We start from the raw sequence: 16,845 nt of genomic DNA on the forward strand, positions 1-16,845 counted from the left end.
AAAGTACGACTGATGAGGTCTCATCTACGACTGTGGAATCAACATCTGAGGAAGAAACTATGACATCCAATGACATAACCACAAGTGGGGAAACTACAACAGCAACTGCTGTGACACCAGCTGCGACAAAAACTACAGGAACAACAACGACTGATGAGGTTTCATCAACTATTGTAGATTCAACATCAACTGCATCAGAAACTACTGCATCTCAGGACATAACCTCAACTGGAAAAACAACTGCAATTGCTGTGACAACCACTGATGAAGAAACAAAAAACGTTGATTTTACAGAAACATTGGAGAGAATAACCACTGATGTGACAAGTACTGGACAAACAACACCAGCTACAACAACAACTACAGAAGCAATTGCGACTAATGAGGTCCCATCAACTACTGTGAAATCAACGTCTGCAACAGAAACTACTACATCGGAAGAAATAACCACAACTGGGGAAACAACATCAACTGCTGTGACAACCACTGCAATAGCAACTTCAACAGAGGCCCCAACAACTGATTTTGATATTAAAATCACAGCAGAAGCAGCAGCAGTTGGTTCTACAACATTGGAGAGAATCACCACTGGCGTGACAACTACTGGACAAACAATACCAGCTACAATAACAACCAACGGCAAAACTATGACTCAAGAGGTCTCAACAAATACTGTGGAAGCCACAACCACTACACGAGAAACTACAGTCTCAAAGGCCAAAACAACTCAGGCAGAAGCTATAACAACAGGTGTGGGAACCGCCACAGAAAAAACACCAGGTCAAAAAACAACTACAGAAGCAATTACGACTCATGAGGTCCCATCAACTACTGTGGAATCAACGTCTGCTACAGAAACTACTACATCTGAAGAAATAACCACAACTGGGGAAACAACAGCAGCTGCCCTGACAACCACTGAAAGAAGAACTTCAACTGAGGTCCCAACAACTGATTTGGATGTTCAAAGCACAGCAGAAGCAACAACATCCACTGCTTCTCCAACTACATTGGAAATAATCACAACTGCTGTAACAAGGACTGGACAAACAAAAGTAGCTGCAACAACAACTGCAGAAATAAGACAAGTTGCCAAGACAACTGCAATTGTGATTGTTGAGGTTTTAAAATCAACCTCTGTGGAAGAAAAACCAACAGAAGAAAAGATTAAATCTAAGGTTATGACAACTACTGGGGAGACAACACCTGCAGAAACAACTGCAGGTATAGCCACGGTGACAACAACAGTGACAACAAGTGCTGCAGTATTAACACCATCACCATCAACTACTGTAGCAACTACGAAAAGTGCTAGAACCACAACTTCCCAAACTAGTCTAGTGTCTCTAGCAACAACTGTGGTGACATCAACAAGCGTTGCAACAGCAAGATCCTCAACAACTATGTCAAAAACTCCAGCCACAACTTTCCAAAATGATACATCACCAACAACTGTTGTGAAAACATCAACAAATGCTTCAAGACCCAAAACCTCACAAAGTACAACTATATTATCAACAATATACACTCCAAACACTGCTCACCAAACCAGTTCAGACTCTCCAGCAATAACTGTGGAACCATCAAGTGTTGCAACATTGACAACACTGGGAATGTTGTCGGAAACTCAAACCTCAACTTCCCAAACTAGTAGAGTCTTCCCAGCAACCACTGTGGTAACATCAACAAGCGCTACAGTATCAACACCAACAATTACTGTAACAACGATAGATGCTCCAACCACAACTTCCAGAGCTAGTACGGCCTCTCCACCAACAACTGCGGAAATATCAACAAGTGTTTCAACATTAACAGCATCACAAACAATTAGAACAATTCCATCCACAACAGACACTCCAACCACAACTTCTCAAAACAGCAGAACCACTCTAACAGCTACTCTGGTTACATCAAAAAGTTCTGTAGCATCAACTTCAACAACTACAGTAGGAACTACAACAGACACCCCAACCACAACTTACCAAACGAGTGCAGCCAAATTTGCCACAACTACTACAACACAACAAGAGACAATAACTACAACTGTGAGCGTTGGTTTCACATCTTCGCAGAGCACGTTCACAATTGATTTGCTGAATTCGTCTTCTGAAGCTTTCATCAATCGTGCATCAATGATACAGACACAGGTAGGTGTCATTACAAAATACGTTGCTAGCAAATGCACCTAGTTAATATTCTTATAGAGGTTTTATTTTTTCTAGACCTTATGGTGATGATTTGTGGGGGAATTTAAAGACACACCTTAACACTAACCAAATTGTACAAATGTAGGTGATAGCTTCCAGTGGCGAACTGGAATCTATAACTTAGTCTCAATATACTTGATCACTTCCGTATGTAAGGGCTTTGCGCAATAACCAGGCAGGCCCAGAGCCATGACGTTGCTCATGTTGTCAGAGGCACACAGGCATACATGGACTTGGGCCAGTGCTCCTATCTTATTCGCAGAATGGAGTCTCTTTGATGACGGAAGGGATCAGAAAAGACTAAAGTGGGGAAACAGAATGTCCAAACGGGACCAGAATGTACAAACTGTGACACTAAATCACAGCGCATAATGAATGTCACACACACCTTGACTGAGCCAAATAAATGAATGTGCATCATCAAGGGCAATGTCATTTGAAATGCACAATACAGCATGCCATTTTGCTCTCTAACTCGCTCACTCACCACTGTTGCACCACAGACAGCAAAGTTAGGATTTTAAGAAGGTCTGTCTTATATTCATAAGTCTTATTTTTATTTTCCTGTCCACCAACAATCAAGCCGTGATAGTTTAATTCACCCCTGAATCTGAAACTAAAATATATAGCTTGGCCTTCTCCTTGACCAACGCTTTTATTAGTGATGTGAAAATGACAATAGAATGCCCTGTGGCTGAGGCTGGTTTCAATAGAAAATCTGAAACTCTTACAGAAACTACTCATCAATGTTCTATTTTCATTGTTTGTTTTTTTTATTTTATTTTAAATGCCATGAAGTTATCAACTGTAAAACTTATCCCATATTGTCTGAGAGAAAATATAACAAATTAAACTGTGCTTCTTTCAATACAGCTTGAACCAAAATTCCAAGCAGCATTCACTTCTTTCAAGACCTTGACAGTGCTGTCATTCAGGTAAAGTGTGAAGACCAGTATTCCAACTGACAGAAAATGCTCTCATTTGCATTTTGAAAAATAATATTTTATTTAATTTTTTTAGGCGTGGGTCAGTGATCAATGAACTGAAGATTAACTTTGATATCAAAAATGTCCCAAATGACAATCAGATTAGAGCAGTTTTGACTGATGCATCTGCAACTGTCATTGGATTCGACATTGAAAAGGAATCCATCACAGTCGGTACGGCCTCATTAACTACCAGTATGACAACAAGTGTTGTACTATCAACAGCAAGCCCAGCAACTACAGCGTCAACTCCAGTTACCAATTTACAGACCCGTAAAACCTCTGAAACAACAAGTGAGGACAAATCATCAAGGGGGGGCACAACATCAACAACATCCAAAAGAACTCCTGCAAAATCCACAACAGAGGCTCCAATGCAAATTTACGAAACCAGTTCAACTTCTAATGTAATCAATGCAAAAACAAAACAAGTTGTGAAACTAACTGCAGGAAAAACTACGGGTGGTGAGGCCTTGACAACAACTATTGTGGAAGCAACAAAAGGTAAAGCAGAAACTACAACTTCTCAGGCCAGAACGATGACTGGGGAAGCAATTGCTTCAAGAACAAGTACGACTGATGAGATCTCATCAACTGCTGTAGTTTCAACAACAGCTGGAACAGAAAGTACTACATATCAGGACATAACCACAGCTGGGAGAAAAACAGCAACATTTGTGAAAACCACTGCAGCGGGAACTTCAACTGAGGCCTCAAAAATAGATTTTGAAGTAAAAACCACAACAGCAGCAACAAAAGCCGCTGATTCTACAACCACTTTTGAGGGAATCACCACTGAAGTGACAATTACTGGGCAAATAACACCAGATGCAACAACAGCTTTAGGAGCAAGTAAGACTTATGAGGTCTCGTCAACTACTATACAATCAAGAATAACTGGAGCAGAAACTGCTACATCCCAGGACAGAACCACAACCAAGGGAACAACAGCAACTGCTGTCACAACAATTACAGGAGGAACTTCAACTGAGGCCTCAATAAGTGATTTTGAAGTAAAATCCACTGCTGTTTCTACAACTATATTGGACAGAGTCACCATTAATGTGACTACTACTGGACAAATAACACCAACTGCAACAATTGTGGGCAAATCTACAATTCATGAGATCTCAACAATTACTGTGGAAGCCACAACTACTACAGGGAAAACAACAATGTTTCAGGCCCAAACGACTACAGGGGATGCAAAAACAACAGGTATAAGAACCACTACAGAAAAAACACCACCTGCAACAACAACTACAGGAACAACTACAACTGATGAGGTCCCATCATCTACTGTGGAATCAACATCTGCAGCAGAAACTACTACATCCAAGGACATAACCACAACTAGGGAAACAACAGCAACTGCTGTAACAACTACTCTTGGAGCACCTTCAGCTGAGTTCTCAACAAATGATTTTAATGTTAAAAGCACAGCAGGAGCAACAACAGCAGCTGATTCTACAGCTACATTGGAGAGAACCACCATAGAAACAACATCAGCTCCAACAACAACTAAAAATGCAATTAAGACTGATGAGGTCCCATCATCTACTGTGAAATTAACGTCATCAACTTCTGTACATTCAACATCAACTGCATCAGAAACTACTGCATCTCAGGACATAAACTCAACTGCAAAATCAACAGCAACTGCTGTGACAACCACTGCTGGAGAAACAACAACCATTGATTCTACAGATACATTGGAGAGAATCACCACTGATGTGACGAATAGACAAATAACACCAGCTGCAACAACACTTTCGGGAGCAAGTACGACTGATGAGATCTCATCCACCGCTATTGAAGAAACATCTGCAGCAGAAAATACTACATCTCAGGACATTACCACAGCTGGGGAAACAACAGTACCTGCTGTGACAACCACTGCAGGAGGAACTTCAACTGAGGCCTCAACAATTGCTTTTGAAGTGAAAACCACAGATGCCGATTCTATAACTATACTGGACAGAATCACCACTGATGTGACAACTACTGGACAAATAACACCAGCTGCAACTACAACTACAGCAGCAAGTACGACTGTTGAGGTCTCATCAACTACTTTGGAAGCAACGTCTGCTGAAGAAACTACTGCATCTCAGGAAAGAAGCACAACTGCTGAAACAACAGCAATTGCTGTGAAAACCACTGAAGGTCCAACTTCAACTGAGGTCTCAACAACTGTTTTGGGAGTAAAAACTACTACAGGAGAAACTAAAGTGTCTAAGGCCAAAACAACAACAGGGGAAGAAATTACAGGTGTGAGGACCACCACGGAAACAACACCAGTTGCAACAAAAACTACAGGAACAACAACGACTGATGAGGTTTCATCAACTATTGTAGATTCAACATCAACTGCATCAGAAACTACTGCATCTCAGGACATAACCTCAACTGGAAAAACAACTGCAACTGCTGTGACAACCACTGCTGGAGAAACAAAATCTGTTGATTTTACAGATACAGTGGAGAGAATCACCACTGATGTGACAACTACTGGACAAATAACACCAGCTGCAACAACAACGACAGCAGCAAGTACGACTGTTGAGGTCTCATCAACTTCTTTGGAAGCAACGTTTACTGAAGGAACTAATGCATCTAAGGAAAGAACCACAACTGCTGAAACAACAGAAATAGCTGTGAAAACCACTGAAGGTCCAACTTCAACTGAGGTCTCAACAACTGTTTTGAGAGTAAAGACACCAGCTGCAACAACTGCCGGAGAAACTGCTCCTCATGAGGTCTCAACAATTACTGTGGAAACCACAACTACTACGACACGAGAAACTACAGTCTCGAAGGCCAAAACAACCACAGGGGAAGAAATAACAACACGTGTGAGAACCACTACAGAAAAAACATCAGCTGCAAAACCAACGACAGGAGAAAGTACGACTGATGAGGTCTCATCTACGACTGTGGAATCAACGTCTGCAGCAGAAACTATTACATCCAAGGACATAATCACAACTGGGGAATCAACAATAGCTGCTGTGACAACCACTGCTGGAGGAACTTCAACTGAGGCCCCAACAACTGATGGTGAAGTAAAAACCACAGCAGGAGGAACAACAGAAGCTGGTTCTACAAAAGCAGTGGAAAGAATCACGACTGATGTAACAACTACTGGACAAACAACACCAGCTACAACAACTGTCGTAAAATCTACGACTCATGAGATATCAACAATTATTGTGGAAGCCACAACTACTACAGGGAAAACAACAATGTTTCAGGCCCAAAAGACTACAGGGGATGCAATAACAACAGGTGTAAGAACCACCACAGAAATAACACCACCTTCAACAACTTTAGGAAAAACTACAAATGATGAGCTCTCATCAACTACTGTAGAATTAACAACAACTGCAGCAGAAACTACGACATCTCAAGACATAACCACAACTGAGGAAACAACAGCAACTGCTGTGACAACCACTCTTGGAGCAACTTCAACTGAGGCCTCAACAACTGATTTTGATATTAAAAACACAGCTGCAGCAGCAGTTGATTCTACAACATTGGAGAGAATCACCACTGGCGTGACAACTACTGGAGAAACAATACCAGCTACAATAATAACGAACCGCAAACCATCGACCCAAGAGGTCTCAACAATTACTGTGGAAGCCACAACTACTACAGGGAAAACAACAATGTTTCAGGCCCAAAAGACTACAGGGGATGCAATAACAACAGGTGTAAGAACCACCACAGAAATAACACCACCTTCAACAACTTTAGGAAAAACTACAAATGATGAGCTCTCATCAACTACTGTAGAATTAACAACAACTGCAGCAGAAACTACGACATCTCAAGACATAACCACAACTGAGGAAACAACAGCAACTGCTGTGACAACCACTCTTGGAGCAACTTCAACTGAGGCCTCAACAACTGATTTTGATATTAAAAACACAGCTGCAGCAGCAGTTGATTCTACAACATTGGAGAGAATCACCACTGGCGTGACAACTACTGGAGAAACAATACCAGCTACAATAATAACGAACCGCAAACCATCGACCCAAGAGGTCTCAACAATTACTGTGGAAGCCACAACTACTACAGGGAAAACAACAATGTTTCAGGCCCAAAAGACTACAGGGGATGCAATAACAACAGGTGTAAGAACCACCACAGAAATAACACCACCTTCAACAACTTTAGGAAAAACTACAAATGATGAGCTCTCATCAACTACTGTAGAATTAACAACAACTGCAGCAGAAACTACGACATCTCAAGACATAACCACAACTGAGGAAACAACAGCAACTGCTGTGACAACCACTCTTGGAGCAACTTCAACTGAGGCCTCAACAACTGATTTTGATATTAAAAACACAGCAGCAGCAGTTGATTCTACAACATTGGAGAGAATCACCACTGGCGTGACAACTACTGGAGAAACAATACCAGCTACAATAATAACGAACCGCAAACCATCGACCCAAGAGGTCTCAACAATTACTGTGGAAGCCACAACCACTACACGAGAAACTACAGTCTCAAAGGCGGAAGCAATAACAACAGGCGTGAGAACCACCACAGAAAAGACATTGGCTCCAAAAACAACGACAGAAGTAATTGCGACTGATCAGATCCCATCAACTACTGTGGAATCAACGTCTGCTACAGAAACTACTACATCTGAAGAAATAACCACAACTGGGGAAACAACAGCAACTGCTGTGACAACCACTCTTGGAGCAACTTCAACTGAGGCCTCAACAACTGATTTTGATGTTGAAAGCACAGCAGGGGCAACAACAGAAGTTGGTTCTACAACAACATTGGAGAGAATCACCACAGACGTGACAACTGCTGGACAAACAACACCAGCTACAAACACAACCAACAGCAAACGTACGAATCAAGAGGTCTCAACAAATACTGTGGAAGCCACAACCACTACACGAGAAACTACAGTCTCAAAGGCCAAAACGACTCCGGCGGATGCAATAACAACACGTGTGAGAACCACTACAGAAACAACACCAGCTGCAAAACAAGCTACGGGAGAAAGTACGACTGATGAGGTCTCATCTACGACTGTGGAATCAACGTCTGCAGCAGAAACTATTACATCCAAGGACATAACCACAACTGGGGAATCAACAATAGCTGCTGTGACAACCACTGCTGGAGGAACTTCAACTGAGGCCCCAACAACTGATGTTGAGGTAAAAACCACAGCAGGAGGAACAACAGAAACTGGTTCTACAACAGCAGTGGAGAGAATCACGACTGATGTAACAACGACTGGACAAACAACACCAGCTACAACAACTGTCGGAAAATCTACGACTCATGAGATATCAACAATTATTGTGGAAGCCACAACTACTACAGGGAAAACAACAATGTTTCAGGCCCAAAAGACTACAGGGGATGCAATAACAAAAGGTGTAAAAACCACTACAGAAAAAACCCCACCTGCAACAACTGCAGGAACAACTGCAACTGATGAGCTCTCATCAACTACTGTAGAATTAACAACAACTGCAGCAGAAACTACTACATCTCAAGACATAACCACAACTGAGGAAACAACAGCAACTGCTGTGACAACCACTCTTGGAGCAACTTCAACTGAGGCCTCAACAACTGATTTTGATATTAAAAACACAGCAGCAGCAGCAGTTGATTCGACAACATTGGAGAGAATCACCACTGGCGTGACAACTACTGGAGAAACAATACCAGCTACAATAATAACGAACCGCAAACCATCGACCCAAGAGGTCTCAACAATTAATGTGGAAGCCACAACTACGACACGAGACACTACAGTCTCGAAGGCCAAAACGACCACAGGGGAAGAAATAACAACAGGTGATAGAACCACTACAGAAAAAACATCAGCTGCAAAACCAATGACAGGTGAAAGTACGACTGATGAGGTCTCATCTACGACTGTGGAATCAACATCTGAGGAAGAAACTATGACATCCAATGACATAACCACAAGTGGGGAAACTACAACAGCAACTGCTGTGACACCAGCTGCGACAAAAACTACAGGAACAACAACGACTGATGAGGTTTCATCAACTATTGTAGATTCAACATCAACTGCATCAGAAACTACTGCATCTCAGGAAATAACCTCAACTGGAAAAACAACTGCAACTGCTGTGACAACCACTGATGAAGAAACAAAAAACGTTGATTTTACAGAAACATTGGAGAGAATAACCACTGATGTGACAAGTACTGGACAAACAACACCAGCTACAACAACTGTCGTAAAATCTACGACTCATGAGATATCAACAATTATTGTGGAAGCCACAACTACTACAGGGAAAACAACAACGTTTCAGGCCCAAAAGACTACAGGGGATGCAATAACAACAGGTGTAAGAACCACCACAGAAATAACACCACCTTCAACAACTTTAGGAAAAACTACAAATGATGAGCTCTCATCAACTACTGTAGAATTAACAACAACTGCAGCAGAAACTACGACATCTCAAGACATAACCACAACTGAGGAAACAACAGCAACTGCTGTGACAACCACTCTTGGAGCAACTTCAACTGAGGCCTCAACAACTGATTTTGATATTAAAAACACAGCAGCAGCAGTTGATTCTACAACATTGGAGAGAATCACCACTGGCGTGACAACTACTGGAGCAACAATACCAGCTACAATAATAACGAACCGCAAACCATCGACCCAAGAGGTCTCAACAATTACTGTGGAAGCCACAACCACTACACGAGAAACTACAGTCTCAAAGGCGGAAGCAATAACAACAGGCGTGAGAACCACCACAAAAAAGACATCGGCTCCAAAAACAACGACAGAAGCAATTGCGACTGATCAGATCCCATCAACTACTGTGGAATCAACGTCTGCTACAGAAACTACTACATCTGAAGAAATAACCACAACTGGGGAAACAACAGCAACTGCTGTGACAACCACTCTTGGAGCAACTTCAACTGAGGCCTCAACAACTGATTTTGATGTTGAAAGCACAGCAAGAGAAACAACAGAAGTTGGTTCTACAACAACATTGGAGAGAATCACCACAGACGTGACAACTGCTGGACAAACAACACCAGCTACAAACACAACCAACAGCAAACGTACGACTCAAGAGGTCTCAACAAATACTGTGGAAGCCACAACCACTACACGAGAAACTACAGTCTCAAAGGCCAAAACGACTCCGGCGGATGCAATAACAACACGTGTGAGAACCACTACAGAATCAACACCAGCTGCAAAACAAGCTACGGGAGAAAGTACGACTGATGAGGTCTCATCTACGACTGTGGAATCAACGTCTGCAGCAGAAACTATTACATCCAAGGACATAACCACAACTGGGGAATCAACAATAGCTGCTGTGACAACCACTGCTGGAGGAACTTCAACTGAGGCCCCAACAACTGATGTTGAAGTAAAAACAACAGCAGGAGGAACAACAGAAACTGGTTCTACAACAGCAGTGGAGAGAATCACGACTGATGTAACAACTACTGGACAAACAACACCAGCTACAACAACTGTCGTAAAATCTACGACTCATGAGATATCAACAATTATTGTGGAAGCCACAACTACTACAGGGAAAACAACAATGTTTCAGGCCCAAAAGACTACAGGGGATGCAATAACAACAGGTGTAAAAACCACTACAGAAAAAACACCACCTGCAACAACTGCAGGAACAACTGCAACTGATGAGCTCTCATCAACTACTGTAGAATTAACAACAACTGCAGCCGAAACTACTACATCTCAAGACATAACCACAACTGAGGAAACAACAGCAACTGCTGTGACAACCACTCTTGGAGCAACTTCAACTGAGGCCTCAACAACTGATTTTGATATTAAAAACACAGCAGCAGCAGCAGTTGGTTCTACAACATTAGAGAGAATCACCACTGGCGTGACAACTACTGGAGAAACAATACCAGCTACAATAATAACGAACCGCAAACCATCGACCCAAGAGGTCTCAACAATTACTGTGGAAGCCACAACCACTACACGAGAAACTACAGTCTCGAAGGCGGAAGCAATAACAACAGGCATGAGAACCACCACAGAAAAAACACCTGCTTCAAAAACAACTACAGAAGCAATTGCAACAGATGAGGTCCCATCATCTTCTATGAAATCAACGTCTGCAGCAGAAAGTACTACATCTGAAGAAAAAAACACAACTGGGGAAACAACAGCAACTGCTGTGACAACCACTCTTGGAGCAACTTCAACTGAGGCCCCAACAACTGATTTGGATGTTAAAAGCACAGCAGAAGCAACAACATCCACTGCTTCTCCAACTACATTGGAAAGAATCACAACTGCTGTAACAAATATTGGACAAACAACCATAGCTCCAAAAACAACTGCAGAAATAACACAAGTTGTAAAGACAACTGAAATTGTGATTGTTGAGGTTTTAAAATCTACCTCTGTGGAAGAAAAAACAACAGGAGAAAATACCAAATCTAAGGCTATGACAACAACTTGGGAAGGAACAACAACTGCTGAGACAACACCTGCAGAAACAACTGCAGGTATAGCCACGGTGACCACAATAGTGACAACAAATCCTGCAGCATTAACACCATCACCTGTAGAAACTACGACAAGTGCTAGAACCACAACTTCCCAAACTAGTCTAGTGTCTCTAGCAACAACTGTGGTGACATCAACAAGCGTTGAAACAGCAACATCCTCAACAACTATGTCAAAAACTCCAGCCACAACTTTCCAAACTGAAACAGCATCGCCAACAACTGTTGTGAAAACATCAACAAATGCTTCAAGACCCAAAACCTCCCAAAGTACGACTATATTATCAACAATATACACTCCAAACACTGCTCACCAAACCAGTTCAGACTCTCCAGCAATAACTGTGGAACCATCAAGTGTTGCAACATTGACATCACTGGGAATGTTGTCGGAAACTCAAACCTCAACTTCCCAAACTAGTAGAGTCTTCCCAGCAACCACTGTGGTAACATCAACAAGCGCTACAGTATCAACACCAACAATTACTGTAACAACGATAGATGCTCCAACCACAACTTCCAGAGCTAGTACGGCCTCTCCACCAACAACTGCGGAAATATCAACAAGTGTTTCAACATTAACAGCATCACAAACAATTAGAACAATTCCATCCACAACAGACACTCCAACCACAACTTCTCAAAACAGCAGAACCACTCTAACAGCTACTCTGGTTATATCAAAAAGTTCTGTAGCATCAACTTCAACAACTACAGTAGGAACTACAACAGACACCCCAACCACAACTTACCAAACGAGTACAGCCAAATTTGCCACAACACCTACAACACAACAAGAGACAATAACTACAACTGTGAGCGTTGGTTTCACATCTTTGCAGAGCACGTTCACGATTGATTTGCTGAATTCGTCTTCTGAAGCTTTCATCAATCGTGCATCAATGATACAGACACAGGTAGGTGTCATTACAAAATATGTTTCTAGCAAATGCACCTAGTTAATATTCTTATAGAGGTTTTATTTTTCTAGACCTTAAGGTGATGATTTGTGGGGGAATTTAAAGACACACCTTAACACTAACCAAATTGTACAAATGTAGGTGATAGCTTTCAGTGGCGAACTGGAATCTATAACTTAGTCTCGATATGCTTGATCACTTCCGTATGCATAATAACCAGGCAGGCCCAGAGCCATGACGTTGCTCATGCTGTCAGAGGCACACAGGCACACAAGGACTTGGCCCAGTGCTCCTATCTTATTTATTAATTAAAGTATTCAGAATTTTCATGCAGTCATTGAAAGAGCCGTACATAGCTCGCGAGACAAAGATTCAACCCCTGAGGTATATGGATGTTAATTTTGTAATTTTCTAAACATTGTACACCACAAGCAACCTGCCCAACATAAAGTTCCTAAACACTAAAGATATAGACACGGACCTTGAGGCTCATTTCATCATTTTGTCAGTGCTACTAAATCACCGCACATAACGAATCTCACACACACCTTGACTTAGCCAAATAAATGAATGTGCATCATCAAGTGCAATGTCATTTGAAATGCACAATACAGCATGCCATTTTAATAATAATAATAATAATAAACTTTATTTGTATAGCACTGCTCATACACAACATGTGCAACCCACAGTGCTTAACAAAATAAAACAAAAAAAAGCAAAACAAAGAAAGATAATAATGATAATAATAAGAACAACAACAACAACAATCATAATAGTCACAATGAGAAAAAATGAAAAGATTCACTGCCCCTCCCCCCACCCCAAGCGGACCCACCCCTCCCCACCAACGCACACAGACAAACGCCCACCCCCATATTCCCACAGACATTAGATAAAATGATAAAATGGCTTCCTAACTCGCTCACGCACCACTGTTGCACCTCAAACAGCAAAGTTAGGATTTTAAGAAGGCCTGTCTTATATTCAGAAGTCTTGTTTTTATTTTCCTGTCCACCAACAATCGAGCCGTGATAGGTTAATTCACCCCTGACTCTGAAACTAAAATATATGCAGCTTGGCCTTCTCCTTGACCAACACTTTTAATTGTGATGTGAACATGACAGTAGGCCCATGCAGACGAGAGAAAATACATTCAATGTATTGTATTAAATTAAATTAAACGAGATTTATATATATTTATTAATTCTGGCCATCGATTAATTTTTTAAATCGCCACTAATCACACTCCAATCCGGGAGTTAATCACGATTAAAATGGCTCATTTGAAGTCTGCCGAAGGCATTCAAAATATGTGTGTGCAACATAAATGATGACCAGAAGTAAGTCCTTGAGGACGAGTTTCTGTTAATTATTCAAAATAAACATGCATAGTAGGCAAGTTGGCTGGGGCAACATGTAAGCATCAGGCAATTTGACACACAGGTCTGTCTTATGTGGACAAAGTTCTTTCATGAACTGCCTGGAATGACCAAGAGCATGTAACAACACCATGCATCCATGTCAGCTGGCTTTTGATGTACACGTGTTCCAACCAGCACATTGTTTACGCCCCCCAAGAGTAACTTGGAAAGACTGGGCCAGGCATGAAAAAAGAAAAGGAAAAAAAAAGCATCTGCACTAAAATATTCATTGTTTGCTCACTATTGTGGCGGCCGTGGGGAGCTGGATGCTGGAAGGATTATGGGGGAATTATTTTGGGGAGTTCTGTTAATTGCTGTCGTTGAACTGCAAGTGTGTGAGTGTCTTAGTGCATGTTTAATGTTCCTTTGGTGTTGCACATCATGTTTTGTTTGTGTCGGTCCGAACCATGAGTCAATGTGGACTCTGTTTGAGTTAGCTCCCGGCTACCGCCATGTTGGGGTGTGTTTCAACAAGTTCAAGCTACAAAATAAAAGGTGACGTAAATGTGACACACAAAAGACGAGATCTGCGCAACGACTGGTTCCTCTGTCGAATCACAACACTATGTAGACCAAGCTCCCAGACCCAACTTTGAGAATAGAATAACGGCAAGAATTTTTTTATCGTGCAATAAGAGTCTTGCGGTAATGCAGCACGTTAACGGCCCAGCATGTATATTTATATTTATATTTGTATTTATATATATACATATATATATATATATATATAAAATCCAGGTCTTCTTAAGGCATAGGGCCCTGAGGATTCCCCACTGCTAGGTTCAATAGAAAATCTGAAACTCTTAAAGAAACTACTCATCAATGTTCTATTTTCATTGGGGTTTTTTTTTTATTTTAAATGCCATGAAGTTATCAACTGTAAAACTTATCCCATATTGTCTGAGAGAAAATATAACAAAGTAAACTGTGCTTCTTTCAATACAGCTTGAACCGAAATTCCAAGCAGCATTCACTTCTTTCAAGACCTTGACAGTGTTGTCATTCAGGTAAAGTGTGAAGACCAGTATTCCAATTGAAACAAAATGCTGTCATTTGGATTTTGAAAAATAATATTTTATTTTATTTTTTTAGGCGTGGGTCAGTGATCAATGAACTGAAGATTAACTTTGATGTCAATCATGTCCCAAATGACAATCAGATTAGAGCAGTTTTGACTGATGCATCTGCAACTGTCATTGGATTTGACATTGAAAAGGAATCCATCACAGTCGGTACGGCCTCATCAACTACCAGTATGACAACAAGTGTTGTACTATCAACAGCAAGCCCCGAAACTACAGCATCAACTCCAGTTACCAATTTACAGACCCGTACAACCACTGCAACTAGTGAGGACAAATCATCAAGGGGCACAACATCAACAACATCCAAAAGAACTCCTGCAAAATCCACAACAGAGGCTCCAATGCAAATTTACAAAACCAGTTCAACTTCTAATATAATCAATGCAAAAACAACACAAGTTGTGAAACTAACTGCAGAAAAGACTACGGGTAGTGAGTCTTCGACAAAAACTATTGTGGAAGCAACAAAAGGTGAAGCAGAAACTACAACTTCTCAGGCCAGAACGACGACAGGGGAAGCAATTGCTCCAAGAGCAAGTACGACTGATGAGATCTCGTCAACTACGGTAGAATCAACAAAAACTGTAGGAGAAAGTACTACATATCAGGACATAACCACAACTGGGGAAAAAACCGCAACAGTGGTGAAAACCACTGCAGCGGGAACTTCAACTGAGGCCTCAAGAACTGATTTTGATGCTAAAAGCACAGCAGGAGAAACAACAGCAGCTGCTTCTACAACTACATTGGAGAGAACCACCATTGAAAAAAAATCAGCTTCAACAAAAACTAAAAAAGCAATTACAACTGATGAGGTCCCATCATCTACTGTGACATTTACGTCTGCAGCAGAAAGTACTACATCTCAGGATATAACCACAACAGGGGAAACACCAGCAATTGCTGTGACAACAACTCTTGGAGCGACGTCAACTGAGGCCCCAAAAACTGATGTTGAAGTAAAAACCACAGCAGGAGGAACAACAGCAGCTGGTTCTACAACAACATTGGAGAGAACCACCATTGCAACAACGTCAGCTTCAACCACAACTAAAGAAGCAATTACGACTGATGAGGTCCCATCATCTACTGTGAAATCAACGTCTGCAACAGAAAGTAGTACATCTCAGGATATCACCAAAACTCAGGATATCACCAAAACTGGGGAAACAACATCAACTGCTGTGACAACCACTCTTGGAGCAACGTCAACTGAGGCCCCAACAACTGATATTGAAGTAAAAACCACAGCAGGAGGAACAGCAGCTGGTTCTAGAACTACATTGGAGAGAATCGCCACTGACATAACGACGACTGGACAAACAACACCAGCTACAACAACAACTGTCGGAAAATCTACCACCCACGGAATGTCATCAATTAATGTTGAAGCCACAACTACTATAGGGAAAGCAACAAAGTTTCAGGCCCAAACGACTACAGGGGATGCAATAACAACAGGTGTAAGAACCACCACAGAAAAAATACCACCTGCAATTACAACTTCAGGAACAACTACAACTGAGGTGCTCTCGTCAACTAATGTAGAATTAATAACAACTGCAGAAGAAACTACTTCATTTGAAGAAATAACCACAACTGGGGAAACAACAGCAACTGCTGTGACAATCACTCTTGGAGCAACTTCA

The 16,845-nt window shown here is 41.5% G+C and overlaps 2 protein-coding genes across 2 annotated transcripts; both read left to right on the forward strand.

Annotated features, from left to right (window-relative positions):
* The first annotated feature begins 1,613 nt into the window (after positions 1 to 1,613).
* On the forward strand, positions 1,614 to 7,871 carry LOC142904462 (uncharacterized). Its single transcript, XM_076050567.1, has 4 exons — positions 1,614 to 2,147; positions 3,081 to 3,142; positions 3,228 to 3,466; positions 7,819 to 7,871. The coding sequence occupies exons 1-4, from the start codon at positions 1,614 to 1,616 to the stop codon at positions 7,869 to 7,871; spliced, it is 888 nt and encodes a 295-aa protein (XP_075906682.1).
* Positions 7,872 to 11,512: 3,641 nt separating this feature from the next.
* Positions 11,513 to 15,461, forward strand: LOC142904463 (uncharacterized). Its single transcript, XM_076050568.1, has 3 exons — positions 11,513 to 12,684; positions 15,057 to 15,118; positions 15,341 to 15,461. The coding sequence occupies exons 1-3, from the start codon at positions 11,707 to 11,709 to the stop codon at positions 15,459 to 15,461; spliced, it is 1,161 nt and encodes a 386-aa protein (XP_075906683.1). The 5' UTR covers positions 11,513 to 11,706.
* The last annotated feature ends 1,384 nt before the right edge of the window (positions 15,462 to 16,845 follow it).

The sequence above is a fragment of the Nelusetta ayraudi genome, unplaced genomic scaffold, assembly GCF_046127955.1.
Source record: "Nelusetta ayraudi isolate G7.1 ecotype Tasmania unplaced genomic scaffold, CSIRO-AGI_Nayr_v1 ptg000128l, whole genome shotgun sequence".
Taxonomy (NCBI): domain Eukaryota; kingdom Metazoa; phylum Chordata; class Actinopteri; order Tetraodontiformes; family Monacanthidae; genus Nelusetta; species Nelusetta ayraudi.